At 45.4% G+C, this 26126-nt stretch overlaps 1 protein-coding gene across 1 annotated transcript in view; it reads left to right on the forward strand.

The window, feature by feature from the left end:
• The window catches only part of DIP2C (disco interacting protein 2 homolog C), a 192287-nt gene that overhangs the window by 66071 nt on the left and 100090 nt on the right, over positions 1-26126 (forward strand). Inside the window, exons 9-13 of the mRNA XM_035022453.1 lie at positions 4550-4641; positions 10607-10717; positions 24338-24461; positions 24763-24872; positions 24970-25297. Of these exons, the coding sequence (XP_034878344.1) occupies positions 4550-4641; positions 10607-10717; positions 24338-24461; positions 24763-24872; positions 24970-25297 (765 nt within the window). The remainder of the gene's footprint in view (positions 1-4549; positions 4642-10606; positions 10718-24337; positions 24462-24762; positions 24873-24969; positions 25298-26126) is intronic.

Consider the following 26126-nt stretch of genomic DNA (forward strand, 5'->3'; position numbering starts at 1 on the left):
ATTGGGCATCCTTGTCTTGTTCCTGGTTTCAGAGTATATTAGCTGTGGGCTTGTAATATACGGGCTTTATTATACTGAGGTACGTTCCCTCTATATTCACTTTGTTGAGAGTTTCTCATCAAAAAAGATGTTGAATTTTGTTAAATGCTTTTTCTGCATGTATGGACATAGGATTTTTATTCATTTTGTTAATGTGATGTATCATGTTGATTGATTTGTCAATGTTGGACCATGCATGTGTCCCTGGAATAAATCCCACTTGATCATGATATGTGATCCTTTTAATGTATTGTTGAATTCGGTTTGCTAGTATTTTGTTGAAGAATTTTGCATCTATATGTATCAAGAATATGGGCCTGGGTTTTTGTTTGTTTGTTTATTTGTTTTTTGGGTTTTTTTTTTCTTTTGTGGTGTCCTTGTCTGGTTTTGGTATCAGGGTAATGCTGGCTTCATAAAATGAGTTTGGAATCGTTCCCTTCTCTCACTTTTTTTTTTTTTTTTTTTTTTTGAAGAGTTTGAGGAGGATAGGTATTAAATCTTTGACTGTTAGAATTCACCAGGAAAGCCATCTGTTTGTGGACTTCTATTTGTAGGGAGGTTTTTAATTACTGATTAAATCTCCTTACTAGTAATCGTTCTATTCAGGTTTTATGTTTCCTCATGGTTCCTCATGTCTATTCCTCATGTTTGTCTTTCTATTGTCTTTCTAGTCTCTATTTCATGTGGCTCTGCTCTGATCTTTGTTATTTCCTTCTTTTAACTAACTTGGATTTCATTTGTTTTTTTCCTACTTCCTACCAACCTTGAGGTGTAAGGTTAGGTGTAAGGTTGTTTATTGGAGATTTTTCTTGTTTCTTGAGGCAGGTCTGTATTGCCAAGTACTTCCATCTTAAATCTACTTTTGCTGCAAATTGTAGGTTTTGGTATGTTGTATTTTCATTTGTCTAAAGGTGTTTTTTTTATTTCTTCTTTGATTTCTTTGTTGACCCACTGGTTGCTTAGTAGCATGTTGTTTAATCTCTACATATTTGTGAATTTTCCAGCCTTCTTCTTATAATTGATTTCTAGTTTGTTACCACTATGGGTCAGAAACGATACTTGATATGGTATCAGTCTTCTTGAATTTATTGAGACTTGTTTTGTGGCCTAATGTGTGATCTGGAGAATGTTCCAGGTGCACTTGAGAATAATGTGCATTCTGTTGCTTATGGATGGAATGTTCTGTATAAATTAAGTCCATCTGGTCTAATGTATTGTTCAAGGCTACTGTTTCCTTACTGATTTTCTGTCTGGATGATCTATCCATTGATATAAGTGGGGTATTAAAGTTCCCTACTATTATTGTATTGCTGTTAATTTCTCCCTTTAGGGCTATTAATATTTGATTTGTGTATTTAGGTGCTCCTATGTTGGGTATATAAATATTTACAAATGTTATGTCGTCTTAGTGGACTGATCCCTTTATCGTTATGTAATTCCCTTCTTTCTCTCTTATTACAGTCTTTGTTATAAATTGTGTTTTGTCTGATATAAGTATTGCTACCCCAGCTTTTTTTTTTTCCCATTTGCATGGAATATATTTCTACATCCTTTCACTTTCATCTCTGTGTGTCCTTATATCTGAAATCAGTCTCTTGTAGGCAGCATATTGATTGTTCTTGTTTTTTTCCCCTTTGATCCACTCTTTGTCTTTTGTTTAGAGAATTTAGTCCTTCTACATTTGAAGTAATTACTGATAAGTAGGTACTTATTGCCATTTTGGCAATTGTTTTCTGGTTGTTTTTCAGTAGGGTCTCTCTGTTTCTTTTTTTCTTTTCCTTTGTGATTTGATGACTTTTTTAGTGTTACCCTTAGATTTCTTTCTCTTTATATTTTGTGGATCTGCCAGAGGTGTTTCCTTGGTGGTTTCCATGACACTTACATATAACAACTTATTTTTATAACAGTCTATTTTAAGTTCATAACAACTTATGTTCAAGCACAGTCTAAACCTGTACATTTTTACTCCCCCTGCCCACATTTATGTTCTCACATTTTACATCTTTTTTATCTTGTATATCCCTATTTACTACTTTTGTTCTTTAACCTTTATGCTAACTTTATAGAGTCCACTACCATTCCTATATATTTACCTTCACTGGTGGGATTTATATGTTTATGTGTTTTCTTGTTACTAATTTAGTGCCCTTTCTTTTCAGCTTGAAGAAGTCCCTTTAATGTTTCTTTTAAGTGTGATTTAGTGGTGATGAAGTCTGTCAGCATTTGCTCGTAGGAAAACACTTTATCTGTCGTTCCGCTCTGAATGATCACTTTCCCAGGAACTTTTCTCGGTGGGAGTTTTTTTCTTCCTCCTTTATAAATCAGTGAAGAACCGTTGTTATCTCCTTTCACTTAAATCAACAACTTTATATTTTTATCCTTGAAAAATACCAAGTATATTTCCAGTATTTTGCCAAAAGTGTGTTGCCCATTTCAAGCTCTTAGTTGTAAACTGGCTTTTGTATGAATGTACGATGGCATCAAAGTTAATATTCCAAACTGAGAATGAAGTTGGAACTTTAACAGAACATAATGGTGCTAATCGTTTGAGTGTAACTGATTTGTTCATGTACAGCACATTGAGTTTTACAATTACAGTAAACTGACTGTAATTGTTTATTTAACCATCATTCCCTGATATTGTTTATATTAAAGAAATTTGAAGGCAAAAATACTTGTGTTTTCTTTAGAAGAAAGAGTCATTTAAGTTCCTTTCATTTCTGGAACTGAGTCATTTCTAATAGCGAGTGACTTTTTTTAAAAAAGATTTATTTATTTATCTTAGAGAGCGCGAGTGCACCCGTGAGGGTGAGTCAGGGGAGGGGCAAAGGGAGAGGGAGAGAGATAATCCCAGCTGACTCCCTGCTGAGTGCGGCACCCAACCCAGGGCCCGATCCCATGACCCATGAGATCATGATCTGAGCCAAAATCAAGAGTTGGACGCTTAACCAACTGAGCCATCCAGGTGCCCCTAGCTAGTAACTGTTTTTATGGAAAATATGATCACCCAACGAAGTACCAAATACTAGTAAGATAGCCAGTCTTGAGGACTGCAGTGTTGAGGAGGAGCTAGAGAAGAGGGCAGACGAAACCTTCATATCTGGTAATTATTCCAAGTGCTCAAGGAGAATGCCAAAGCACATAGTGTAATTTTGTGCTTTTTATAGATTCCCTAGGACATAAATGAAACAAACATGTGTTGAACACATGCTATAAACCAGGAATACCCTAGGACTTAGAGAAATCAAGATAAATCATTCTGTGTGTCCCCTAATCGCTAAGGGGGAGACAAGTTGATAAATCTTGTGGTAGATAAATAGTAATAACCCTAATTTGGATTGCTGCAAAATCCAGTGTGAAATAAAACAAATTCAACTTTTTTTTTATTCAAAACAAATGTTATCAACAAAAATCTTCTTAATTTAGCTTTTACATTTAAAATAGGAAAAAGATTAAAACACTGATTTTATTTATGGGAAAGTTAAAGTTGCTCCTAACTGTCGTTATGACACATTAACATAACGTCTCACGCCTTGCTGGCTTCTGAACGTGCCTGGAAGCTCACATTATGAAGGACCTTTATGTGGCTAAGAGCTCACGTTAGATTTCAGAGTCATTTTATTTCGTCTCAGGCTGTGTTCCCGCCTGGGTCGCATTGAGGGAGTATCCAGCGCTGGGATGGGGGCAGGGACGGGAAAGTTGTGGGTTCTTCAAAGCTGGCCATTCTTTCTTCCGTGTTTTTTTAAACTTTTTTTTTTTTTTTTTTAAGATTTTATTTTTTTGACAGAGAGAGCACAAGTAGGGGAAGTAGGCAGAGGGAGAAATAGGCTCCCCACGGAGCAGGGAGCCCGACTTGGGGTTCAATCCCAGGACCCCAGGATCATGACCTGAGCGGAAGGCAGACGCTTAACCACCTGAGCCACCCAGGTGTCCCTGGTGGTTTTTTTAAACCCTGTTTTTAATCCTGCTTTGTGGTCCTTTTTTTCCTGGAGTTCAAAACTTCAACTCAGAATACTTAGTACCATCTGTAATTTCCAGCATTCCTCTTCAAAAATTTTGCATCTTGGGGAGGGAGGGGGCAGGCTCTACAAAGTGTGTCCTAAGTGTCCTTTGCATTCGTTACAGTCACGTGAGGCAGGACCTACTAACGGAGGAGATGTGTCATTTCGCATAACTCGAAATCAGCAGTAGGCACTCTTGTGATCCCTGCCCTACTTTACTCCCTAGAAACCTTCCCCTACAGTTCCTGTGATGGTAAATTTTCGGTGGCTTTGCTGGGGCTACTTGCATATGGAGAGTGTTTGTATTAGTACCTTATTCCAGTGTTAAGGCTTCTCGGATTTTATGAATCAGAGTTGCTGGCTCGTATTTTCCTTCCTGATTCCAGGGACTCAGGAAAACTTGAAGACTTAAAATGAACTAGTACTCTCTCTAGTTTAATGTGCACATTGATACATAACTGAAAATGCACGTGTCCACTTACTTGTGTCTTTGTCATTTATGTTAATAGGCAAACTGTGGACAAGAAGTATGAAGGTGGCTTACAACATTCTGCATAAATTAGGTACAAAGCAAGAGCCGATGGTACGACCTGGAGACCGGGTAAGTGCTCTTTACATTAATACACCTGCAAATACTCGGTCCTGCACAGCAAAGACACCTGCTGTCGGAAGTCCCAGAGTTCATTGTCTCCTAATGCTAATACTACTAAATCAGGCTTTGTTACATTAACTGTGGATTAGGATTAATTACACAAGATGTCATTGACCTTCACAACAACTCCTTGAGCTCAGCTGGAGTCCTTCTCATGTGTTACCAATGAAGACACTCAGACTGGCGAGGTAACCAGTAAGTGGCTCAGCCAGCGCTCACGTCCATTCCTGTCAGAGCCCAGGGCCTGTGCTCCCAGCCACTGTCCTGTTGTCACTAAGTTTAAACATACTCATGTCCTCTACCTGGGCAGGCAGGACAGTGATTGTAAAACTTTGCTTATGTTCATCAGTGAGCCGGACCATCTCGGCAGCACGCCGCTCATCCCATTCCTTTCCCCGTGTTAGATTTCTGGACAGAGGCTACTGTCTTTTATTGATAAGCAAATTTTTATTCTTACTTGATAAATTACACAGAGTGGATATTAGTATTTCAATTGCAGTGTTATACCCAGAGCAGTTAATAACCTTGTCCAGCTTTATACCCCAATTTAGGTGTGGGGCTGGGCTTAGAACCGCGTTTTCTTGCTTGCAAATGTTGCACCTTCTCCCCATTGGCTGTTTTGTACCTTAGACCCCAACACTGATTTATCCTACCTGTGCCCAAAGAACTCTAATTGAATTTCATAAAAATACCAGTGCTGAGCACCAAACCAACAAGAACATAAGCTGCAATGGACTTAAGATACTATAAAGAAATGGGCCCATTATGAGGAATCTTTTGAGAGATTGTCACAGTCCTTGTGTGGTGGACTGCGATTCTTGACACTTGTTTATTGAACAGGCTTGACCTCTGGCTTTTAAATGTCAGTTATAGGTCTTGCCACTTCCTGATCGTAAAGCTTACTACAAAGCAAGTCACTAACACGGTGCGGTACTGACATAAAGACAGACATGCAGATGGTGGAGAAGAGCGCCCGGAGAGAAACCCTCTCGTGTGTGGGGGAATGGTTCTCATTAAGGGCGCTAGGACATGAAACAGGGAAAGGACAGTCTCTTCAACGAATGGTGCTGGGAAACTGGGCACCCACAAGCAGAAGGAGAAAGTGGAACCATCGAGTAAAAAATTAACTCACAATGGATCAAAACCTAAGAGCAAAAACTATAAAACTCTTAGAATAAATCATGGGGGAAAGCTTAATCACACAATTTGGCAGTCATTTCTTAGATGACACTGAAAACACAGGCAACAAAAATGAAAACATAAATTGGATATTATCAGAATAACTCCTGTGTGCCACAGGATGGGAGAAAACGTTTCTACAAATCCTGTATCTGGTAAGAGATTAGCATCCAGAATATGTAAACAAAACTCCTACAATTCAGCAACAACCAAAAAAAAAAAAGAGGTGAAGCAATGGGCAGAGAACTTGAATAGACATTTCCCCAGAGAAGCGTTGCAGGTGGCCAGCAAGCACCTGAAAAGAAGCTCCACGTGCCTGCTCATTCGGGGACAAGTACGTTAAAACCCCAGTGATTCAGCACGTCCCTTACAGTGGCAAGAATGAAGAAATTGGAACCTCAGCGCTGCCGGTAGGAAGGTCCCCTGGTGCAGCCACTGGGAAACAGTATGGTGGTGCCCTTGGAAATTAACCACGGAATCACCCCTTGATCCAACGATTTCCCTTCCCTTCCAGAAGAATTGAAAGCAGGGGCTTGAACAGATGTTTTACACTAGTATTCAGAGCAGCGTTATTCACAAAACCAGAAGGGGGAAGTAACTCAAGTGTCCGCGGACAGATGAACGGAGAAACAGAATGTGGTGTACACACACAGGAATATCAAGCAGTCTTAAAAAGAAAATAAATTCTGGCACACATTAACCCGTGGGTGGGCCTTGAGGGTTTTATGCTACGTGAAATGAGGCAGCCACAAAGAACAGATATAGGAGGTGCTTAGGGCAGTTAACATCCTGGAGATAGAGCGAGGTGGCTGTCAGGGGAGGAGGAGGGGCTGGGGGATGGGGGGCCTGGGGGTTGAGGGGAGGGGCCGGGGGAGCTGAAGGAGGGGCTGGGGGGCTGGAGGCTTCAGTTGAGGAAGATGAGAATTCTGGGGCTGGTTCTGGATGGTGAGGGCTGCACAGCAGGACGGATATCCTTAATGCCCCCGTGCACTTGGAAATAGTCGAGACGCTCAGCTTTATGTAGATTCACCACAATAAAAAGTCCTGTGTAATGTGATATCTCCCTTAGCTCTGATTTGGTGGATAGTCTTAGTCTCTTAGTGCAGTGACTTTGTTAAAAGTTCTTGTGTAGCGTGGCTCCAGACTCTTGAAGTTCCTTGACAATAACAAGGACAAAGTAAAGCACCTCTGTTCAGCTAAGATGTTAGGAGGAATTTGAGGGGACAGTTTTGATAGAATAAACTGTGTAAGGAGGTTTTTTGGCAAAGGCTGATTTGAACTGTGTGAGGGGAACTACTTTTCTAAATTATCTTAAACAGTATTCATGTGCTTAGCATTTGGCACGTGCATATAGGTACTTTTATTAAATATACGTGACGATAGTAGTCAATTGATCGTAACCTTCTATTGCAATAAACAGAATTTTTTACTCTCTTTCAAAATGAGTTTTGAATAAAACATGATTTTCCCCAGAATAATGAGCATATTCAGTCTTGGACATAAAACTTTACAGACATTTTTCACATGGGTGACCTTATTAACGTAGTTTGGGGAATTACCTTGGGCTTTTAAAAGGCATTTATAGGGGCGCCTGGGTGGCTCAGTCGTTAAGCGTCTGCCTTCGGCTCAGGTCATGGGTCTTGGGATGGAATCCCTGTATCGGGGTCCCTGTTCGGCGAGAAGCCTGCTTCTCCCTCTCCCACTCCCCCTGTTTGTGTTCCTTCTCTTGCTGTGTCTCTCTCTGTCAAATAAATAAAATCTTAAAAATAAAAAAATAAAATAAATAAAAGGCATTTATATTCCTAAGCTGAATAGGGTTTTGAGAGGTGTAGTGAAAGCTTTGGAAGATACAAAGATGCATCCCGTATGAGGCCTGCCCTCAGGGAGCTTGCAGTATTAAAAAGTACATAGACACATTATTGATAATTAGCTTTTCTATAAATTGCAAAGTGATAAAGGTCCCCAAAAGAGGTGGTAAGAGTTGGAGACGGACTGTCTGGGAAGGGGAGAGAGCGAGCTTTTTCATTCGGGAGGAGCATCTGCGACCTGAGAAGTCTTCCCAGAGAGGAGAAGCAAGTCAGGGGCTGCCGGCCAGGCGGCAGGCGAGTGTGGGAAGGAGCCGGGGCGGGAGAGCGTGTGGTGCGCAAACACAGGACAAGCCGGCTGTCTGCGCAGCTGCCCCGGACGCAGGGAGAGCCGAGCGCAGGCCGAGCAAGAGGAATCGCTTTAAGGAGATGAGACCTCAGCAGACGCTGGGATGTGCTTCTGCCTCTTGATCCGTGGCTGCTGCCATGCCCTGTGGGTGATTAGGTCCAGTGAAATCGCAGAGGAATACGTGGAGCAGTAAGCGAAGGGGAGCTGTGTGGGTTTATGAGAACAAGTCCATTACTTTGATATTGTTGAGAGAGAATAATGAACAATGTTATATTCTGCTTTTATGTACTTTACACTGGCAGTAACATTTCCTCCTATTTAGCACAACCCTGCAAGGTTTATGTAGCATCGTGGGCATGAGCCGCAGTGACACAGCTGTGGGGATTTGAAATCCCAGGTCAGGTTGATCTTCGTCTGCGCAGAGCTGGGCTGGTAGCTAGCCCTGGGTCCCGGAAACAGGACTGGTCTGGCCTGGCAATGTCACCATGTTGCTCTCGGTTCTCTGCTCCTGGTGAGGACGCTGCCTCCCGGACAGGTGCTCCTGGAAGACCAGGAGCCCATATTTATCTGGTCCTCTATGCATAGGTGCAACCGTCAGTTTTGCATGGAAGCTCAGAGTCTTCTGCGGAAGCCTTGCAAACACTTTCTTGATGAATGTTGTTGCTGTGCCGGATCCAGATCTAAAAGCATTGCTGTCGCCTCAGCCTGCCAGCTGAAGGCAGAACACCTGAGGCTATGATGGACCTCAGAGACATACAAAGAAACCGTCTTTTTCCTTCTGGAAGGTCCTGCTAATGGTTGCCTGCCCTCTGGCTGGGACAGAGTAAGTCGCTTCTCAGGGTTCCTCAAACACAGTTCATCAGTAGTGCAGAATGGCTTTTACTGGCCTTACAGGGTTATTGATCTTTGATTTCGCCGATTTTAATCAACTGCAGGAATGCCATATAGAAAGGAAAACTTCATTCAATCCCAAACTTAATTTTTTTTCTGTCAGCTGTGCTGTGTGGCTAAATTTCCAACATGGCCAAATTTAAGATGTGGCCGGTTCTGTTCCCAGCTGCCGTCTGAATCCCTTTGTGTCAATTTGCTTATTTAAATATCGAAATAGAACATCTTATCCCCAGCTGTTCATGGCAAAAATAATGACTTCTAGTTAGGACCTTATTCAAGAAAAAACTGGTTAAGTCCCTGAGTGAGGTGATGCAGAAGTGACCTGTGCACGTTAAATCATGGGGCCTGTGTGCTTATGAACACGCAGCAAGCAGTTGTCTGCAGGGAGGGACAGCAACACAGATGCGGGACCGGCGTGCGGGAGTGACGTGCGTTGGCCCAGGAGCAGGGTTCTGCAGAGCAGAGCGGGGAGTGCAGACAAGACGGCTACGCTTTGTCGCAAGGAGTCTTTCCGAACGAGGCGACAGGAAAGGCTGCTCCCTGAGGAGCTGCAGCGGCAGAACAGCAAGTTGGGTCCACGGTAGATGAGCTGCATGGCAGGCACTAGAATGAGCTCCATGCACACTTACGCTGGACGGCGTATTCGTGAAATACTAGGTGCCAACGTAAAGGGAAGTTTTGACAAGTGTGCATAAAACATTAATGGTGGCGATAAAAATAAAACAGATACTATGTCATGTCTTTGCATAAAGTGTGAGAGAGAATGCTATCAGCTATATTTAAAATTCATCCCGATTTTAGGGCACATGTGGAAACACAGGTAAATAGGCAAGGGGAATGAAGTGCTTGATGCGAGGAAGAGTCATTATAAGCCATCCTGTAGAAAAGTCGTTCATCATTAAGACATGCTCAGGGCTATCAGCAGCATATTTTAAAAATCACACTACCCATGGGGATTAAAGTGACCCGGCTTTGATAACGCCGTGCTCACTGCGCCCTCCACTCGTGAGGCCGCGTGGGAAGTCAATGGGTGGAACAAGGGGAGCAGGTGTTCACGGGAGCCTCCTCTGTGAGAGCAGCGCAGGGGGCTGACAGCCAGGCGGGCTAACGTTCACGCCTGCGTGCCGTGCACCGGGCCTCACGCTGAGCTCTTACACCTTCTCAGGTGACCTTCCTCACAACACTAGGACGCAGGTAGGAAAACTAAGGCCCAGAGGGGTTAATCCTGGCCAGGGACCAGAACAGAGTCCTGTGTGGTCCGCGCACCCCCACCCCCGCTGTCAGCCTGCCCTCGTGGGGGGCACACTGGTGAAGGCCACATGGACGCATGGGGAAGCCCCTGCTGAGCCCGTGAAAATGGTGAGAAATGAGGCAGTGTGTGCACGGTGATGGTTCACAGTGTGTAAAGGTGCATAGTAGGGAAGGCGATGCGCGAACCATCGGTATGGTTGTATTCTGGGGCAGTGAATGTTCTAGATGACCGTCAGTAATGTGTTTGGCTTCCACATACATTAAAGGAAAAGTACATGGTATTTACTAAAATGTATTTTCCAGCACGCACCTAATTTTTGTTGCAATCTCTGTTCTTACTTAGAGCATGAGCCCTGTGGTTTGCGTCCCTCTTCAGTATTTCTGAGAGCCCGTGGCATCAATTGGATGGTTAATCCCCCTCTGCTCTATGTCCGTGCAGGTGGCGCTGGTGTTCCCCAACAATGACCCTGCTGCCTCGATGGTGGCCTTCTACGGCTGCCTGCTGGCCGAAGTTGTCCCCGTGCCCATTGAAGTCCCGCTCACGAGAAAGGTAAAGAGCGTGTTGTTACGTTCAAGCCTGTCACCCCGGGGGAGTGTCAGGCTCGGCTGCAGTGGAACGTTCTGTTTTGAGGTCAGCATGCATGGGTGGCTGTTTTTTAAATGGCTTTTCATCTCAGCAGGATGTGGATCGAGAAGCACAGAGAGGTTTTTGTTATTTCTGAGGCTCTGTGCGGGTTTTCGTCAGCTGTGTCAGTAGAGGGAACAGACCCTGGCAAGCCCAGCTCGGCGGCAGGATTTAGCATGGGCAGCTTCTCGGAGGTGGAGCTTCTGGGCGATGGTGACAGAGCGCTGATGCGGGCTGTGCAAGACGGTGGTGCAGGAAGATGCCGAGCTCACCTCTTCCCCCGGTCACTCCACATCTACAGCTCCATATGAAAAACCCCCTCTAAAAAAAGACCCAAAAACTAGCTGATCAGCTCCTTCACGTAAAGTGAGGGAGGTAGGAGAGGCAGAGATGCTGTCTCCCCGAACGCCCCACCCCTGCACTGTGACCCACACGTGGGAGGGATCTCACAAACTTGGAGCCCTCTCCCGAAGTGAGGGGTTCGTGCTGAAGTCAGGCGTTCCAATCCCTGGAGCCTGCACCAGGGAGATGAGCCCCCAAAACACCTGCCTTTGTGTCCGGCACACACATGGAGCTCACGCTCAACTCACTTGTCCCAGGGCCCTGTGCAGAAGGAGCGGTTTGGGAAGTGATCACACTATGTGTGAAGAAGATCCATTGGCTAATCTTAGAGCATATGCCCGAGGCACAGGGTTGGGACTGTGTCTGGGGACGGCACAGACCTGCTCCGTTGTTGCCTCTGCTTCTCCCTTGATACTGCCCTAAAGCCAGTGGGTGAGCTGCAGCCCCACACCGTCCCACAGCCTTGCCAAAGCTGGCAGGTGCACGCCCAGCTCTGGGGGCTTGCATACCTGGGCCCCACAGGACTGTATCACCTGGACAGAGAGTTCCTGACAGATGGCCACCCCGGGGCACTGCACAGACAGCACACTGATGCACGTGCCCAGTCTGTCTGTGATAAAGGGCTATTTACTTGTCCTGGGGCTGCAGCCTGAGGTGCCATTTTCAGGTTTGCCACAGATTTGGAGACTATGGAGGGACTCTCAGGGAACACAGATGGGGGACAACTTCGCACTCTCCCTTGACCTTGCTACAGCTCATTCCATCTCCCAGAAAGGAGCTACACATGCATCTGGAGCCCTGATGTTTGCAACTATAGCCCGGGAGACCCCTCCAGACGTCCTGGTCCAGAGGCAAGCAGGGTTTATGAGTGTGGTCCCACAGGACTGTATATATTTGCATACGTTAAAAGCTGCTGCCTGAGAGCCTGGCTTCCAGTCAGCCTGAAACTGGGTGCTCAATAGGATTCCTCCCTTTGGAACATGGATGGGTCTTGGCACAGCCTCAGCAATGGGAACATATCAGGAATAAATCTGGCTGCTGAGACAATCAGAAAAGTTCAAGAGACATCCAAGGGCAAGGGTGCATGAGAAGATTCATCGCTTGCACGGGCCACTCCTTCCAGACTGGGAGAGTTGGCTGCTGCACTTAATACAGAGAGTCAAACAAAACAAAGACACAGAGGACTTTGTTCCAGAAAAAAGAACAAGATAAAACCTTAATGAAATGGAGCTAAATAATTTACCTGATAAGTAGTTCAAAGTCATGGTCATAAAGACACTCACTGAACTCCGGAGAAGAACGGATGAACACAGTGAGAACTTCAACAAGGAGATGGCAAACAGAAGGAAATACCAGACAGAAGTCACAGAACTTAAGAATAACATAACTGGGGCGCCTGGGTGGCTCAGTTGGTTAAGCGACTGCCTTCGGCTCAGGTCATGATCCCAGGGTCCTGGGATCGAGTCCCGCATCGGGCTTCCGGCTCAGCAGGAAGCCTGCTTCTCCCTCTCCCACTCCCCCTGCTTGTGTTCCTGCTCTCACTGTCTCTGTCTCTGTCAAATAAATAAATAAAATCTCTAAAAAAAAAAAAATAAGAATAACATAACTGAACTGAAGAATGCCCTGGAAATTTCCCATAGATGAAGCAGAAGAAAGCATCAGCTCTCAAGAAGACAGGATAGTAGACCTCAACAGAGCAGCAAAAAGAAACAAAAACAATTTATTTTAAGTTAAGATAGCTTGAGGAACAATATCAAGTGCAACAGCATTCACATTAGGGAGTCTCAGAAGGAGGGGAAAGAGAGAAAGGGGCAGAAAATGTAATTGAAGAAATAATAGCAGAAACATCCCTAACCTAGGAAAAGAAACAGATATCCAGGTCCAGGGAGCCTGGAGAGCTGACAGTAAGATGAATCCAAAAAATTCACAGCAAGACACATTATAATTAAAGTGTCAAACGTTAATGAGAGAATCATAAAAGCAGCAGGAGAAAAACAGCTTGTTACATACAAGGAAACTACTAAGACTCTCAACAGATTTTTCAGCAGAAACCTTGAGGGCCAGAAGAGAGCAGCAGGATATATTCAAAGTCCTGAAAAGAAAACCTACAACCAAGGCTACTCTGCCCAGCAAGGCTGTCAGTCAGAATTGAAGGAGGGATAGTTTTCCAGACAAGCAAAACCTGAAGGGGTTCGTCACCACTAAACAGGCCCTATGAGAAATGTTAAGGGACTTCTTTAAGCTGAAGAGAGAGGGCATTGATTAGTAACAAGGAAATAAATGAGAGTATAAATCTTACTGGTAAAGGTCAATGTAGAGTAAAGGTAATGGATTAATTACTTAATAAAACTAAAACTAGAATGAAGGTTAAAAAGACAAAAGTAGTAAAAATCATGAAAACCACAATACTTAGTTAAGGGATACACAAAGTAAAAAGATGTAAGTGTAATATCAAAACATTAAATATGGGGAGGGCAGGTAAACTCAGTTTTAGAGTATGTTCAAACTTAAGTTGCTATCAGATTAAAATAGACTAAGATACACACACACACACAATTAAATATATGTGTGCGTGTGTATATAGGCTGTTATATGTGAACCTTATGGTGACCAAAAACCGAATACCTCCAGTAGAGACACAAAATATAAAGGGAAAGGAATCGAAGTGTAACACTAAAGGAAGTCATCAAATCACAAAGGACAAAGAGAGGAAGAAAGGAACAGAGAGGCCCTACTGAAAAAAAGCCAGAAAATAATTAACAAAATGGCAATAAGTATCTGCTTATCAATACTTCAAATGTAGAAGGACTAAATTCTCTAACCAAGAGACCAAGAGTGAGTCAATGGGAAAAAAACAAGAGCAATCCAAGAGGCTCACTTCAGATGTAAGGACACACAGAGGCTGAAAGTGAAGGGATGCAGAGAGATATTCCATGGAAGTGGAAATGAAAAGAAAGAGGAAGAGCTGTGTCTGGGGACTGTTAGTTACATCAGACAAAATAGACTTTACAACAAAGACTGTTAATAAGAGACAAAGAAGGGGATTACATAATGATAAAGGGATCAGTCCACAAAGAAGACATAACGTTTGTAAAAACATTTATGTACCCAGCATAGGAGCACCTAAATATATAAAGCAAATATTAATAGACCTAAAGAGAGAAATGCAATACAGCAGTAGTAGGGGACTTTGATACCCCACTTACACCAATGGACTTAATTTATGTAGAACATTCCATTCGTAAGCAACAGAATATGCATTCTCCTCAAGGGCGTTTGGAATGTCCTCCAGGATAGATCACATGTTAAGCCACAAAGCAAGTCTCAGTAAATTTAAGAAGAGTGAAATCATATCAAGCATCTTTTCTGACCCACAGCAGTATGAAACTAGAAATCCATTACATGAAGAAAGCTGGAAAATTCACAAATATGTGGAGATTAAACAACATGCTACTGAACAAACAGTGAGTCAACGAGGAAATCAAAGGAAAAGGAAAAAAACAGCTTGAGATCAATTTAAACAAAAACAGAACATATAAAATCTAAATTTAGCAGAAGTGGTTCTAAGAAGGAAGGTCATAGTGATACAGGCCTACATTAGTCCATGATAAAAATCTCTAATAATCTAATTTTAAACCTCAAGGAAAAAGAGCAAATAAAGCCCAGAGATAGTAGAAGGAAGGAACAAAGATCATTGTGGGAATAAATGAAATAGGTACTATAAAGATATAGGGGGGAAAAATTAATGACACTAAGAAGTTGGTTCTTTCAAAAGATAAACAATATTGATCCCCCTGTAGGTGGACTCAGCCAGAAAACAAGAGAACAGGACTCAAATATAATCAGAAATGAAACAGAAGTTACAGCCAACACCACAGAAAGACAAAGGGTTATAAGAGACTACTGTGAACAACTATATGCCAAAAATTGAACCCCAATCCCTATATACATTCACTTTCCAAGGCTGAATCATGAAGAAGTAGAATACCTGAATACTGGTTAGTAGTAAGGAGCTTGACTCTGATCAGAAACCTCCAGCAAACAGAAGTCCAGGACCAGATGGCTTCCCTGGTGAATTCCACCAAACATGCAAACAGATTTAATACCTCCCCTTCTCCATCTCTTCCAAAACATTGAGAGGAAGGGAAGCTTCCAAACTCATCTTACAGGGCAGCATTACCCTGATACCAGTACGAGACAAGGATGCCGTAAGTAAATAAAATTACAGGCCAATATCCCTGATGAGCATAGATGCAAAAACCCTCAACAAAATATTAGCAAACAGAGTTCAATAATACATTAAAAGGATCATATTCCATTATATAGTGGAATATATTCAGGAATGCATGGATGGGCCAACACTCACAAATCAGTCAATGTGATACACTACATTGACAAAATGAAAGTTAGTCATATGATCATAGATGCAGAAAAAGCATTGGCAACTTTCAAATTTTTTTTTTTATGTTTTTATTTAAATTCCTGCTAGTTAACATGCAGAGTTATATTACTTTCAGGTATACAGTGTAGTGATTCAACAGTTCCATACAACACCTGGTGCTCATCAAAGCAAGTGCACTCCTTCATCCCCATCACCTGTCTCACCTGTACCCCCAGCCCCCTCCCCTCTGGTGACCATCAGTCTGTTCTCTATAGTTAAAAGAGTCCATTTCTTGGTTTGCCTCTCTCCCCCCATTTGGTCATTTGTTTCTTAAATTCCATGTGTGATTGAAATCAGATGGTATTTGTCTTTCTTTGACTTATTTCACTTAGCTTAATACTCTCTAGTTCCATCCACGTCATTGACAGCATATGACAAGATTTCATTCTTTTTGATGGCTGAGTAATATTCCATTGTATATATACACAACATCTTATTTATCCATTCATCATTCGATGGACACCTGGGCTGTTTCCATAATTTGGCTTTTGCAGATGATGCTGCTTTAAACATCACGATGCATGTATCCCTTTGAATTAGTATTTTTGTATTCTTTGGGTAAATATCTACCAGTGCAATTGCTGGATGGTAGGGTAGCTCTATTTTTAATTTTTGGAGGAACCTCCACACTGTTTTCCAGTGTGGCTGCACCAGTTTGCATTCCTACCCATAGTACAAGAGGGTTTCCCTTTCTCCACATCCTTGCCAACACTTGTTGTTTCTTGTGTATTTTATTTTAGCCATTCTGACAAGTGTGAGGTGATATCTCATTATAGTTTTGATTTGCATTTCCCTGATGATAAGTGATGTTGGGCATCTTTTCATGTGTCTATTGGCCATATGTGTGTCTTCTTCAGAGAAATGTCTATTTGTCAACATTCATTTTTTATTTAAAAAAAAAAAAACTCAGCAAAGTGAGCCTAGAGGGAATATACTTCAAAATAATAAAGGCCATATAGGACAAGCCCACAGCTAACCTTTTACTCATTTGTGAAAAGCTGAAAACTTTTCTTCTTGTCACTTCTATTCAACATAGTATTGGAAGTGCTAGCCAGAGCATTTAGGCAAGAAAAAACGTAGGGACGCCTGGATGGCTCAGTTGTTAAGCGTCTGCCTTCAGCCCAGGTCATGGTCCCAGAGTCCTGGGATCGAGCCTCGCATCAGGCGCTCTGCTTGGCGGGAAGCCTGCTTCTCCCTCTCCCATTCCTCCTGCTTGTGTTTCCTCTCTCGCTGTGTCTCTCTATGTCAAATAAATAAATAAAATCTTTAAAAAAAAAAAAAGATGTAAATGGCATCCAAATTGTTAAGGAAGAGGTAAAACTATCTCTATTTGAGGATGACATTTGATATTTAGAAAACCCTAAAGCCTCTACAAAAAACTATTCAAATTATTCAGTGAATTGAGTAAAGTTGTAGGGCAAAAAATAAACATATAAAATTGATTGCATTTCTATACAATAACGATGAACAATCAGAGAAATTAAGAAAACAATCCCATTAATACTTATATCCAAAAATAAAATAAAATAAAATACCTAGGAATAAATTTAACTAAAGAGATGAAAGACCTATACTCTGAAAATCATAAGACATTGATGAAAGAAATTGACAAAGACACAAATAAATGGAAAGATAGTCCATGCTTATGGATTGGGAGAAATAATATTGTTAAAATGTCCATATTACCCAAAGCAATCTGCAGATTCAGTGCAATCCCTATTAAAATTCCAATGGCACTGTTCACAGAAATAGAACAAACATTCCAAAAATTTATACGGAACCACAGAAGACCCCAAATAGCCAAAGCAATGTTGAGTAAGAAGAACAAAGCTAGGGACACCTGGCTCCCTGGTTTCAAACTACATTACATATAGTAATTAAAACAGTGCGGTATTGTCATAAAACAGACACACAGATCAGTAGAATATAATAGCCCAGAAATAAACCTACACATATATCACCAATTAATTTAGGACAAAAGATCCAAGAATACACAACGGGAAAAGAACAGTCTCTTTAATAAATGACACTGGGGAAATTGGACAGCCACATGCAAAAGAATGAAACTAGACCCCTATCTTACCCAGAACACAAAAATTAACTCAAAATGGATTAAGACTTGAATGTAAGACCTGAAACCATAAACTCCTAGCAGAAAACATAGGCTCCAAGTAAGCTCCTTGACGTCAGTCTTGGTGAGATCTTTTGGATCTGACGCCAAAGGCAAAGGCAACAGAAGCAAAAACAAACACGTGGAACGACATCAAACTAAAAAGCTTCTGCACAGCAAAGGAAACCGTCACCGCAATGAAAAGGCAAGAGTCCATTCCTACTGAATGGGAGAAAATGCTTGCAAACTGTGTATCTGATAAGGGATAATATCCAAAATATATGTAAAATTCATACCACTCAATAGCAAAAGACATAATCCAATTAAAAAATAGGGAAAATATCTGAATATTTTTCCAAAGGAGACACACAGATGACCAATAGGCACAAAGATGCTCAACATCACTAATCATCATGGAAATATAAATTAAAATCACAATGAGGGGGCGCCTGGGTGGCTCACTCAGTTAAGCATCTGCCTTGGGCTCAGGTCATGATCCCAGGGTTCTAGGATCAAGCCCCACATCGGGCTCCCTGCTCTGCAGGGAGCCTGCTTCTCCCTCTGCCTCTGCCTGCTGCTCCCTCTGCCTACCACTCCCCCTGCTTGTGCTCACTCTCTCTATCAAATAAATAAATAAAACCTTTATAAAAAAACCACAATGAGATATCACTTCATACCTTTTAAAATGGCTAATATTAAAAAGACAAGAAATAGCAAGTATTAGCAAGGATGCAGAGAAGAGGGAACCCTTGTGCACCGTTGGTGGGAACGCAAACTGGTGCAGCCACTGTGGAAAATAGTATGAAGGTTCCTCAAAAAATTAAAAATAGAACTACCGTACAATCCAGCGATTGATTACACTAGGTATTTTTCTAAACAAAAATGAAAACACTAATTCAAACAAATATATACACCTCTATGTTCATTGCAGCATTATTTACAATAGTCAAGATATGGAAACAACCTAAATGCCCATCAATGGATGAATGGAAAAAGAAAAGGTAGTGTATACATACATTACTCAGCCATAAAAAAAGAATGAAACCTTGCCATTTGCAATGACATGGAGGGACCTTGATATGCTAAGTGAAGTAAGTCAGAGAAAGACAAACATCCTACGATTTCTCTTAAATATGGGATCTAAAAAACAAAACAAATGAACAAACAAAACTCACAGATACAGAGAAGAGATTGGTGGTTGCCAGTGGTGGTGGTTGTGGGGTGGGTGAAATGGCTGAAGAAGACGGACATGTACAGACTACCAGTTATAAATAGAATAAAAAGTCAGGGGGATATAATGTATAGCATGGTGACCATATACAGTGGTAGTGTAGTGCACATTTGAAAGTTGCCAAGAGAGTAAATCTTTAAAGTTCTTAACTTTTCTTGTGTAGTGATAATTTTGCAGTATGTACAAATATTGAATCATTGTTTTACATTTGAAATTAATAGAATATGTCAATTATACCTTAATTTTAAAAAAAAAGAACACTGAGCTTAGTAATCTGTCAAGTGTTTGAATATCTCATTCTTCAGTGTTGTTATGCTAGAAATTTGGATAATTGATAGATTTTCTTAATTTTTATTTCAGAGGGTGTTGGTTGTTGCTTATGTTTTGGTGTTTGGACATAATGGAGTCCCTTGTTCACCTATGATTTGCCAGATGTAATTCTAAATCTTGCTGTTATAGTGTAGTCAAGTGTAAGAAACATTGTACATATTCCACATATCAGTGTTTTTTCGTCCACATGAATGACTTTCCATAGTAAAGCAAAGCTACAGAAACTTCAGGAAGAGACAAGGGGAGGAGACTTTACTAGGGTAGACATTGATGGTTCCTGAAGACAGATGGTCTGATGTCATTGAAGGAGGTGGAGCTGACGGCCATGAGGTGTGGTACCCGCCGTCACTGGTTATGTTCTATATTATGCCCTTGAACTCTGCACTGGATTGATCTAGGCTTCATTCGGCACACTGTCATGCACAAAATATCATGGTTTACATGTGCCCAGGCTCAGAGTTTCTGGAGAATTTTCCAGCTGTCTTTGTGGCTACTCTGATACTCAACAGGGTCATTCACCTTCCAGTGCCTCGGGGATGCCTCCGGGTCTGTTGAGGGTGCGTGTGTACATTTGAAACTCCGCTCCTTGGAATGGAAGGAGAGAATGTGGGGTTCCCTTAGAAAATGAAGGGGGATGGTTGCTGTTTTGGTTTCCTGGTTCCAAAACTCGGGAGTTGCATACTTGACCTCTCGGGCATGTGTCAGTGTCAGGCGGGGCAGCTGGTGACCCTGGAAGTCGGGGGCATCCTGCCACCCCTGACCTCAGAGCCTCCTCCAGTGGCCCGATTCCTGCAAGTGTTTGCTGCCAGCACTCCAGGTGTGCGGTAGACACCCCACAAAGTCTTCATCAAGACCTGAGTCCTGTGATCTTCGCGATTGAGAAATGCGGAAGGGTTTGGGGATTGAATGGATAGCCACGTTCTTCTAGGTGACTCCTTGGTGCCAAGGTTAATTCTATGACAGTTAACCTGAAAACCACCTCGGGGGACATACAAGGCTCCTCTTCTCTTGATGTTAAATTCAGTGGGTTGAGGCCCATGGAAATGCAAAGGGCTAGTGACCTTAATTCAAGGCTCAACGCCCTCTGAGGTCTGTATCGGTAGCATCAAAGTGATAATCTGGAAGTCTTTAGCCAGGAGACCACTTGAGCAGGGAGGCACGTGCCTCTGCTCTTTCTGCCACTGGACAACCTAGGCACATCGTTTCAAATACTACTGATACAAACATGCATCATCCTCTGCTCTTTCTGCTTCTCGATGCTTTGAAATAACAAGGCTGAGTATCCTTTGACTGTTTGGCAGATGTGTAGTCTGTTCATTTTAATTGTAGTGGAAGCCTTTTTAATTGTGTGAGTAGGAAGTTCCTGCAGTAATAATCCCTGGGAAGGAAGGTATTTTGTCATGAGTTGTGCTGACCATAGCTCAGCCCCCTTTGCTGAGGAGAACCTTTAGCAGCAACTCTGGTGGTTCAGTGAGGGTCCATGCAGGTGCGTGCACCCAAGAAGGAGCTCTGCTGGCCCAGGTGTGAGCAGTGGAGTGGAGTCTCACCTGTGCCTTATTGGTCCTGCGGGGACTTGTCTCAGGCAGCTAGGCTGTGACCTTCCAGGTGGCGTGCTCTCCAACCCACGATAGACCCTCGGATTATCAGCCTGCACCACAGAACCTGAAGATCCTTCTCAGAAGAAAATGCTGAGGTCCTTCTCTCTCCATCAGACCATTTCCTTGTGGAAAACAACCAGGAGATGATTTTGTCTTACTGAAGCCAGAAACTGAGCATCATTCCTCAGGCTCTGTGACTTCAGAACATGACATTCGTGTCTCAGAAAACTTATTTTTAGGGGCACCTGGGTGGCTCAGTTGGTGAAGCATCTTCCTGTGGCTCAGGTCATGATCTCGGGGTCCTGGGATCGAGCCCCGCATCAGGCTCCCTGCTCAGCGGAGAGCCTGCTTCTCCCTCTCCTTCTGCCCCTCCTCCTGCTGGTGTTCTCTCTCTCTCAAATAAATAAATGAAATCTTTAAAAAAAAAAAAGTTTTTTTAAAAAGAAAGAAAACTTATTTTTAAACAAAAGAATCCTTTGGCACCGCACAGTTCAGAATGGGATAAAATGATGGAGTATGTGAACATTTCCTCTATCAACCGGTTCTGTGCCCACCAGATTTGCCACAAAGGGCCGCATGAGAGCCAGTTTTCCAAATCCTGAATGTCATTCACTGAACTGAACCATTTAGTCTTGTGCATGTATTTATTCTCCACCCTAGTTCTTGGGGTGGGCGGAGAAAGCTCATCTTTCCATGAGGAGTTCGCAGCAGGAGGGACTGGAGTTCCTGGGTGGTTTGGCCAGGGCGTGTGGAGCATCCAGGGGAATTTGCACGATGGGCCCTGCCGGGTCACAGCAGAGCTGGGACAGCCTGTTGCTGTCGCCCTGCTGAGGCGGCCGAGCTTGAGTAAGGCCAGCTGTCTGCAGGGCACATCGGCCGGCCAGCCAAGAGGCTCCCCCAGGATCTCCCCTCAGCTGACACGGGCTCTGCCACGGGAACGTGAATCTGATGGGAAAATAGCAAGGCCGTTAGGAAGGGGTCAGAGTGGGCATGTTCCAAGGATCAGGGACCAGGGACAGAATGGTCTGTAGGCCCCAGGCCTGTGCAGAGCCAGAACATCTGAAGCCCATGCCCCCTAGACACCTTTGCCCCATTTCTGCCCTGCTCCACCTCCTGAGAGCCGGTGAACTGCCCCTTTGGCAAAGGACAAAATTGGCCCAACACCACCTAGTCATCGTGGGGCCACATATCCGAAGTGTGTTCATAAGAGGGACTTTCTGTGAGCTGTCCTCACGTTTGTGAGAATCCTTCTTGGGAGTGTGATTGCTGCTTCCTGACTGGGAGCCTGGGACAGAACAGACCGCGTGGAGGGACGTGTCCACGCCGGCCTATCGGAGGCTCTGGGGTCATCGGAGAGACCAAGGAGAGACTTCTTATGGGGTGACGTAACTTGGCACCTGTCTGTGTTGCAGGAGGGTTGGAGGTGACGGGCTGAAGTCAGGTGTGGTCTGGCTTTTCTTGAAGAGTCAAAAAGAATCATTCGCAAGACCTTGTGACCGGGGAGGTGGTCACCATCCTGACAGCCCAGCCCTTCAGAGGAGCGGCCCTCAACCGAGGAGGGGACATGGGCATCCCAAGGAAAAGGCACACAGGGAGCCCCGTGAGGGCCAGAGTCTACGTGGTTTATTCAGAGTCCTCTGGAGGCAAGATGCAGCTTCCCAAAGCTGGGGCAGCTGGAGGCAGCCGTTCCCAAAGGATGGGTAGGAGGCTCCATGAGGAGACGGGCCCATGGAGGACCACAGCCCCAACACCGTGTGGAGGGGGCATCCACCCGCAGGGTCCAGGCTCCAGGGTCAAGTGTGCGCTGGGTTTCGGGCGTCTCGGTGCTTGAAGGAGCAACAGGGGCGACTTGGAGAGCAGGCACCAGTCTTGCCTCCAGCGATGGGCCGGGGTGGGCAGAGCTGTTCTGCAGAGTGGGCTCGAGCTCTGAGGAAGAATTTAACAGATGGACGGGACAAGAACCCCCTTCCAGCTGAGGGCGGAGCAGGTGTGAGGTCTGAATTTCTGAACTGTGGACTTCTGTCTGTCACTCTCCTCACCTGCAATCCCACCTCTTCCTCTGGGCTCCTGTCTTGTGTGCGTGATTACATCACATTAGAAATCAGTCAGGAACAGGTTCTAGAAAGTCAGGGTGCGGGAGAGCCCAGATGGGAGGTGAGCCCTCAGCACGGCCACCGGCCCCGGCAGGTCGCGGCTGACAGCCCTGCACTCACTCTTCTGCACCGTTGCTCACATGGCCGGGAGGGAGGTGGTCTCAGCAAGTTCTCGCTCACAAAGAAATGCCTTCCTGCTGCCGAATGGGGTCTCAGAACCTGTCTCGATGTTTGGCAGCGTGATACGCAAATTCACATTTGAGTGATTGTTAAAAACTCTAAAGAAGCAGTGCATGACAGAAAGGTACCTGAAACGGGTCCATCTGTCTGTCGGGTGCCAGCCCTCTGCATCCCGCTCAGCGCCGCACGCAACGTCAGGAGGCTGGTGGTGCACAATTCGACATAAGGATCGTGGCTTTACCTGTGGGGTGGAACTGTGAACCACTTGAAAGACTACTTTTAAGATGTCAGTGCTGCAGACTTTACCTGCTGGAAACACCCCAGGTCATCCCATGCTTTCGCAGCGGGGCGCATGCCGGCAGAGTGACAGGAAGCCGTGGCTGGTCGGCCAACGGTTCAGGCTGCGTGCTAGGGGACCGAATGAGGGTGGCCTGCTCACCACGTTGTGATGTCTGGTTGTAGGAATGCCCGCTCCTTCCCAGCTCTTGTTTTCTGAATCAGAGCTGGTGTGACCGGTGGGCATAAAGAAAGCCAGCTGAACAGACGTGGCCCAGGCAGCTGGACGTGGTCAGCGACCAGACCACAGGGTGGACGGTCCCAGGAGAGCCCTGTCCCACAGGGTCTGCCACATCAGTGCTGGTCATTCAGGGCTTCTGGACTCCATGTCCCGTAAGGGGGGTGGTCCATCCAGCCCTGTGTCCCCGCTCACAGACGAGGCTTGCTCAGGGTGCAGGAGGGTGGCAGGTCTTCACTGTGTCAGTCGGGACTGGGTGTCCAGCTCGCGCAATCACGTGACATCAGACAGGGCAGGGCCCTGTGCTCTGAGCATCTTTAAAATCAGGCTCCATGTAAGTAGGAAGATGTTTCCTGGGTGCTTTCTGTTCTCCACACTAATCACGTCCCACAGTCATAGTCTGAATCCTCTCAGGAGACCCGCTGCATGCCAGCCACACCTGAGCACTGTCTACGCTCCTCGGTTCCTCCCTCGCAGCAGACCAGGAGACGGAGGCTGAGCTAGCCAGCTATTCTGTTCAGGGTCCCACAGCAATGAGTGCCACCTGGGTGCAACCCGGGCTCTGTGGACTCCTGTTCGCACCCCACGTTGCTGGTCATTCAGGGAGGTTCCCTCCGACCCAGAACCCAAGGGCGAGGCCGCGTGTTGCCAGGAACACAGCCGTCCTTCCTGGCTTTGTGACTTGTCTCCCTGTCGCCTCCCCCAGGACGCCGGAAGCCAGCAGATCGGGTTCTTGCTCGGAAGCTGCGGAGTCACCGTGGCCTTGACGAGCGACGCTTGCCACAAAGGGCTGCCAAAAAGCCCAACGGGGGAGATCCCGCAGTTCAAAGGTACGCCGCCACCCGGAGCCTTGCTGGGGACTCCACGCAGGAAGGTCCTGCGTCTCCTCAGGTCCCAGACACGCTCTTGTACACACAGCCGCCTCCCGTAACACGTCCCCTGTCGCCTGCCGTGTGGCCCGGTGTAGCTGGCGGTGTCCATGCTGCTGATGTGGTCTGAGGCTTGACGGCAGCACTGCAGGTCCCGCCTGGCTCGTGGTGCTGCCACATGGGCCACGGGAAGGGGATGGGATGCTGCGGACCTGCGTTCTGGGTCACGGTCCCCTGAGTGGGATTGTTCTTTATTTCCAAGGTTGGCCAAAGCTGCTGTGGTTTGTCACCGAGTCAAAGCATCTCTCCAAGCCCCCTCGAGATTGGTTCCCACACATCAAAGATGCGAACAATGACACCGCGTACATCGAGGTGGGTCGCAGGGCTACACGCGGGCTCCTGACGGGTGGGCAGACTGGACTGGCTGTCTCCTCGGAACCCCCGCCTGCACGGCGTCCTCTTGTTTCAGTATAAGACGTGCAAGGACGGGAGCGTGCTCGGGGTGACCGTGACCAGGATCGCACTGCTGACCCACTGCCAGGCCCTCACCCAGGCGTGTGGCTACACAGAAGGTACAGCCGGGCCCCGACAGGAGACTGCGTCCCTGGGCGGAGGGTGTGGGCCGGCAGAGGGATTGTGTCACGTCCCCACCCCCACAGTAGGAGTAGTATCCCGTTTATGTGCGGCTCGGCAGCCGGCGCCTTCTCGTCCTCGCCAGGCCTCCCCTGCGCAGGGAGGGACAGCTCTTGTGGCTCTTCTGCTCAGGACGCCGGTCCTGGTGGGTCAGGCCCACCCCGGTGGCCTCACTTAACTGCATTTACCTTCACAGAGGCCCCATCTCCAAGTTGCACCACGCCAGGTGAGGGTTCCACCCATGAAGTCAGGGTACACCACTCAGGCTGTCACAGTTGATTCCATGAGAATTCATCCCTGGGTGCATGTTAGGGTCTTTTGGGGATCTTAAAAATAAAAGCCCATGTTCAGCCCTCCCTAGCACCTCAGAATCTCTGATGGGGTTTGTGCGAGCTCCCAGAGGTGGGCGACCGCAGTCCGGAGCGTGGTTTTCATGATGCGTGTTCTTTCCCCTGAGCGGACGGAGGTGGGGTCACCAGAAGTAGCCAGGGCTCATAAATGGCAGGGTCGACGCAGATACCCTGCTCCCCCCAGCTGGGGCTTCTGTGACCAGCTCCCTGCCCTGGGGACTGAGCGGCAGCCCCGCGGCTGGTGGATCGGGTGCTCTTCTCCTCATACTGTTCTCATTCTCTTGCTCTCTCCCCCCATCCTCCTGGTGATCTCCTTTGTAAAAAACAATCTGTTGGTGCCATAGGAACGTTCTGGCTAATGCTCAGTCCCTGGACTAGTTTCCAAGATGTTTTCTCATCGAGACACATGCCGCTGATCACTACCCCCCTGCTTGCCAGGGCTTTCTGTCTTAATTACGATGCTTCCTGCAACCTCCTGACCATACTCCTTGCCCTACTTCTCGGAGGTCCAGGGCTGTGGCTTTGACAGGTGTCACAGAGGAAATGTGCACACGCACACGCTCCATACTTCTGAGTGTAACATGCTTGTAGAAAATGGGACAGAGGACATTTCCTTTGAGCGTGGCCTCCTGTCCCCTCTGTG

This window comes from Mirounga leonina, unplaced genomic scaffold (genome assembly GCF_011800145.1).
Source record: "Mirounga leonina isolate KUSES-001 unplaced genomic scaffold, KU_Mleo_1.0 Mir_175, whole genome shotgun sequence".
Classification (NCBI taxonomy): Eukaryota; Metazoa; Chordata; class Mammalia; order Carnivora; family Phocidae; genus Mirounga; species Mirounga leonina.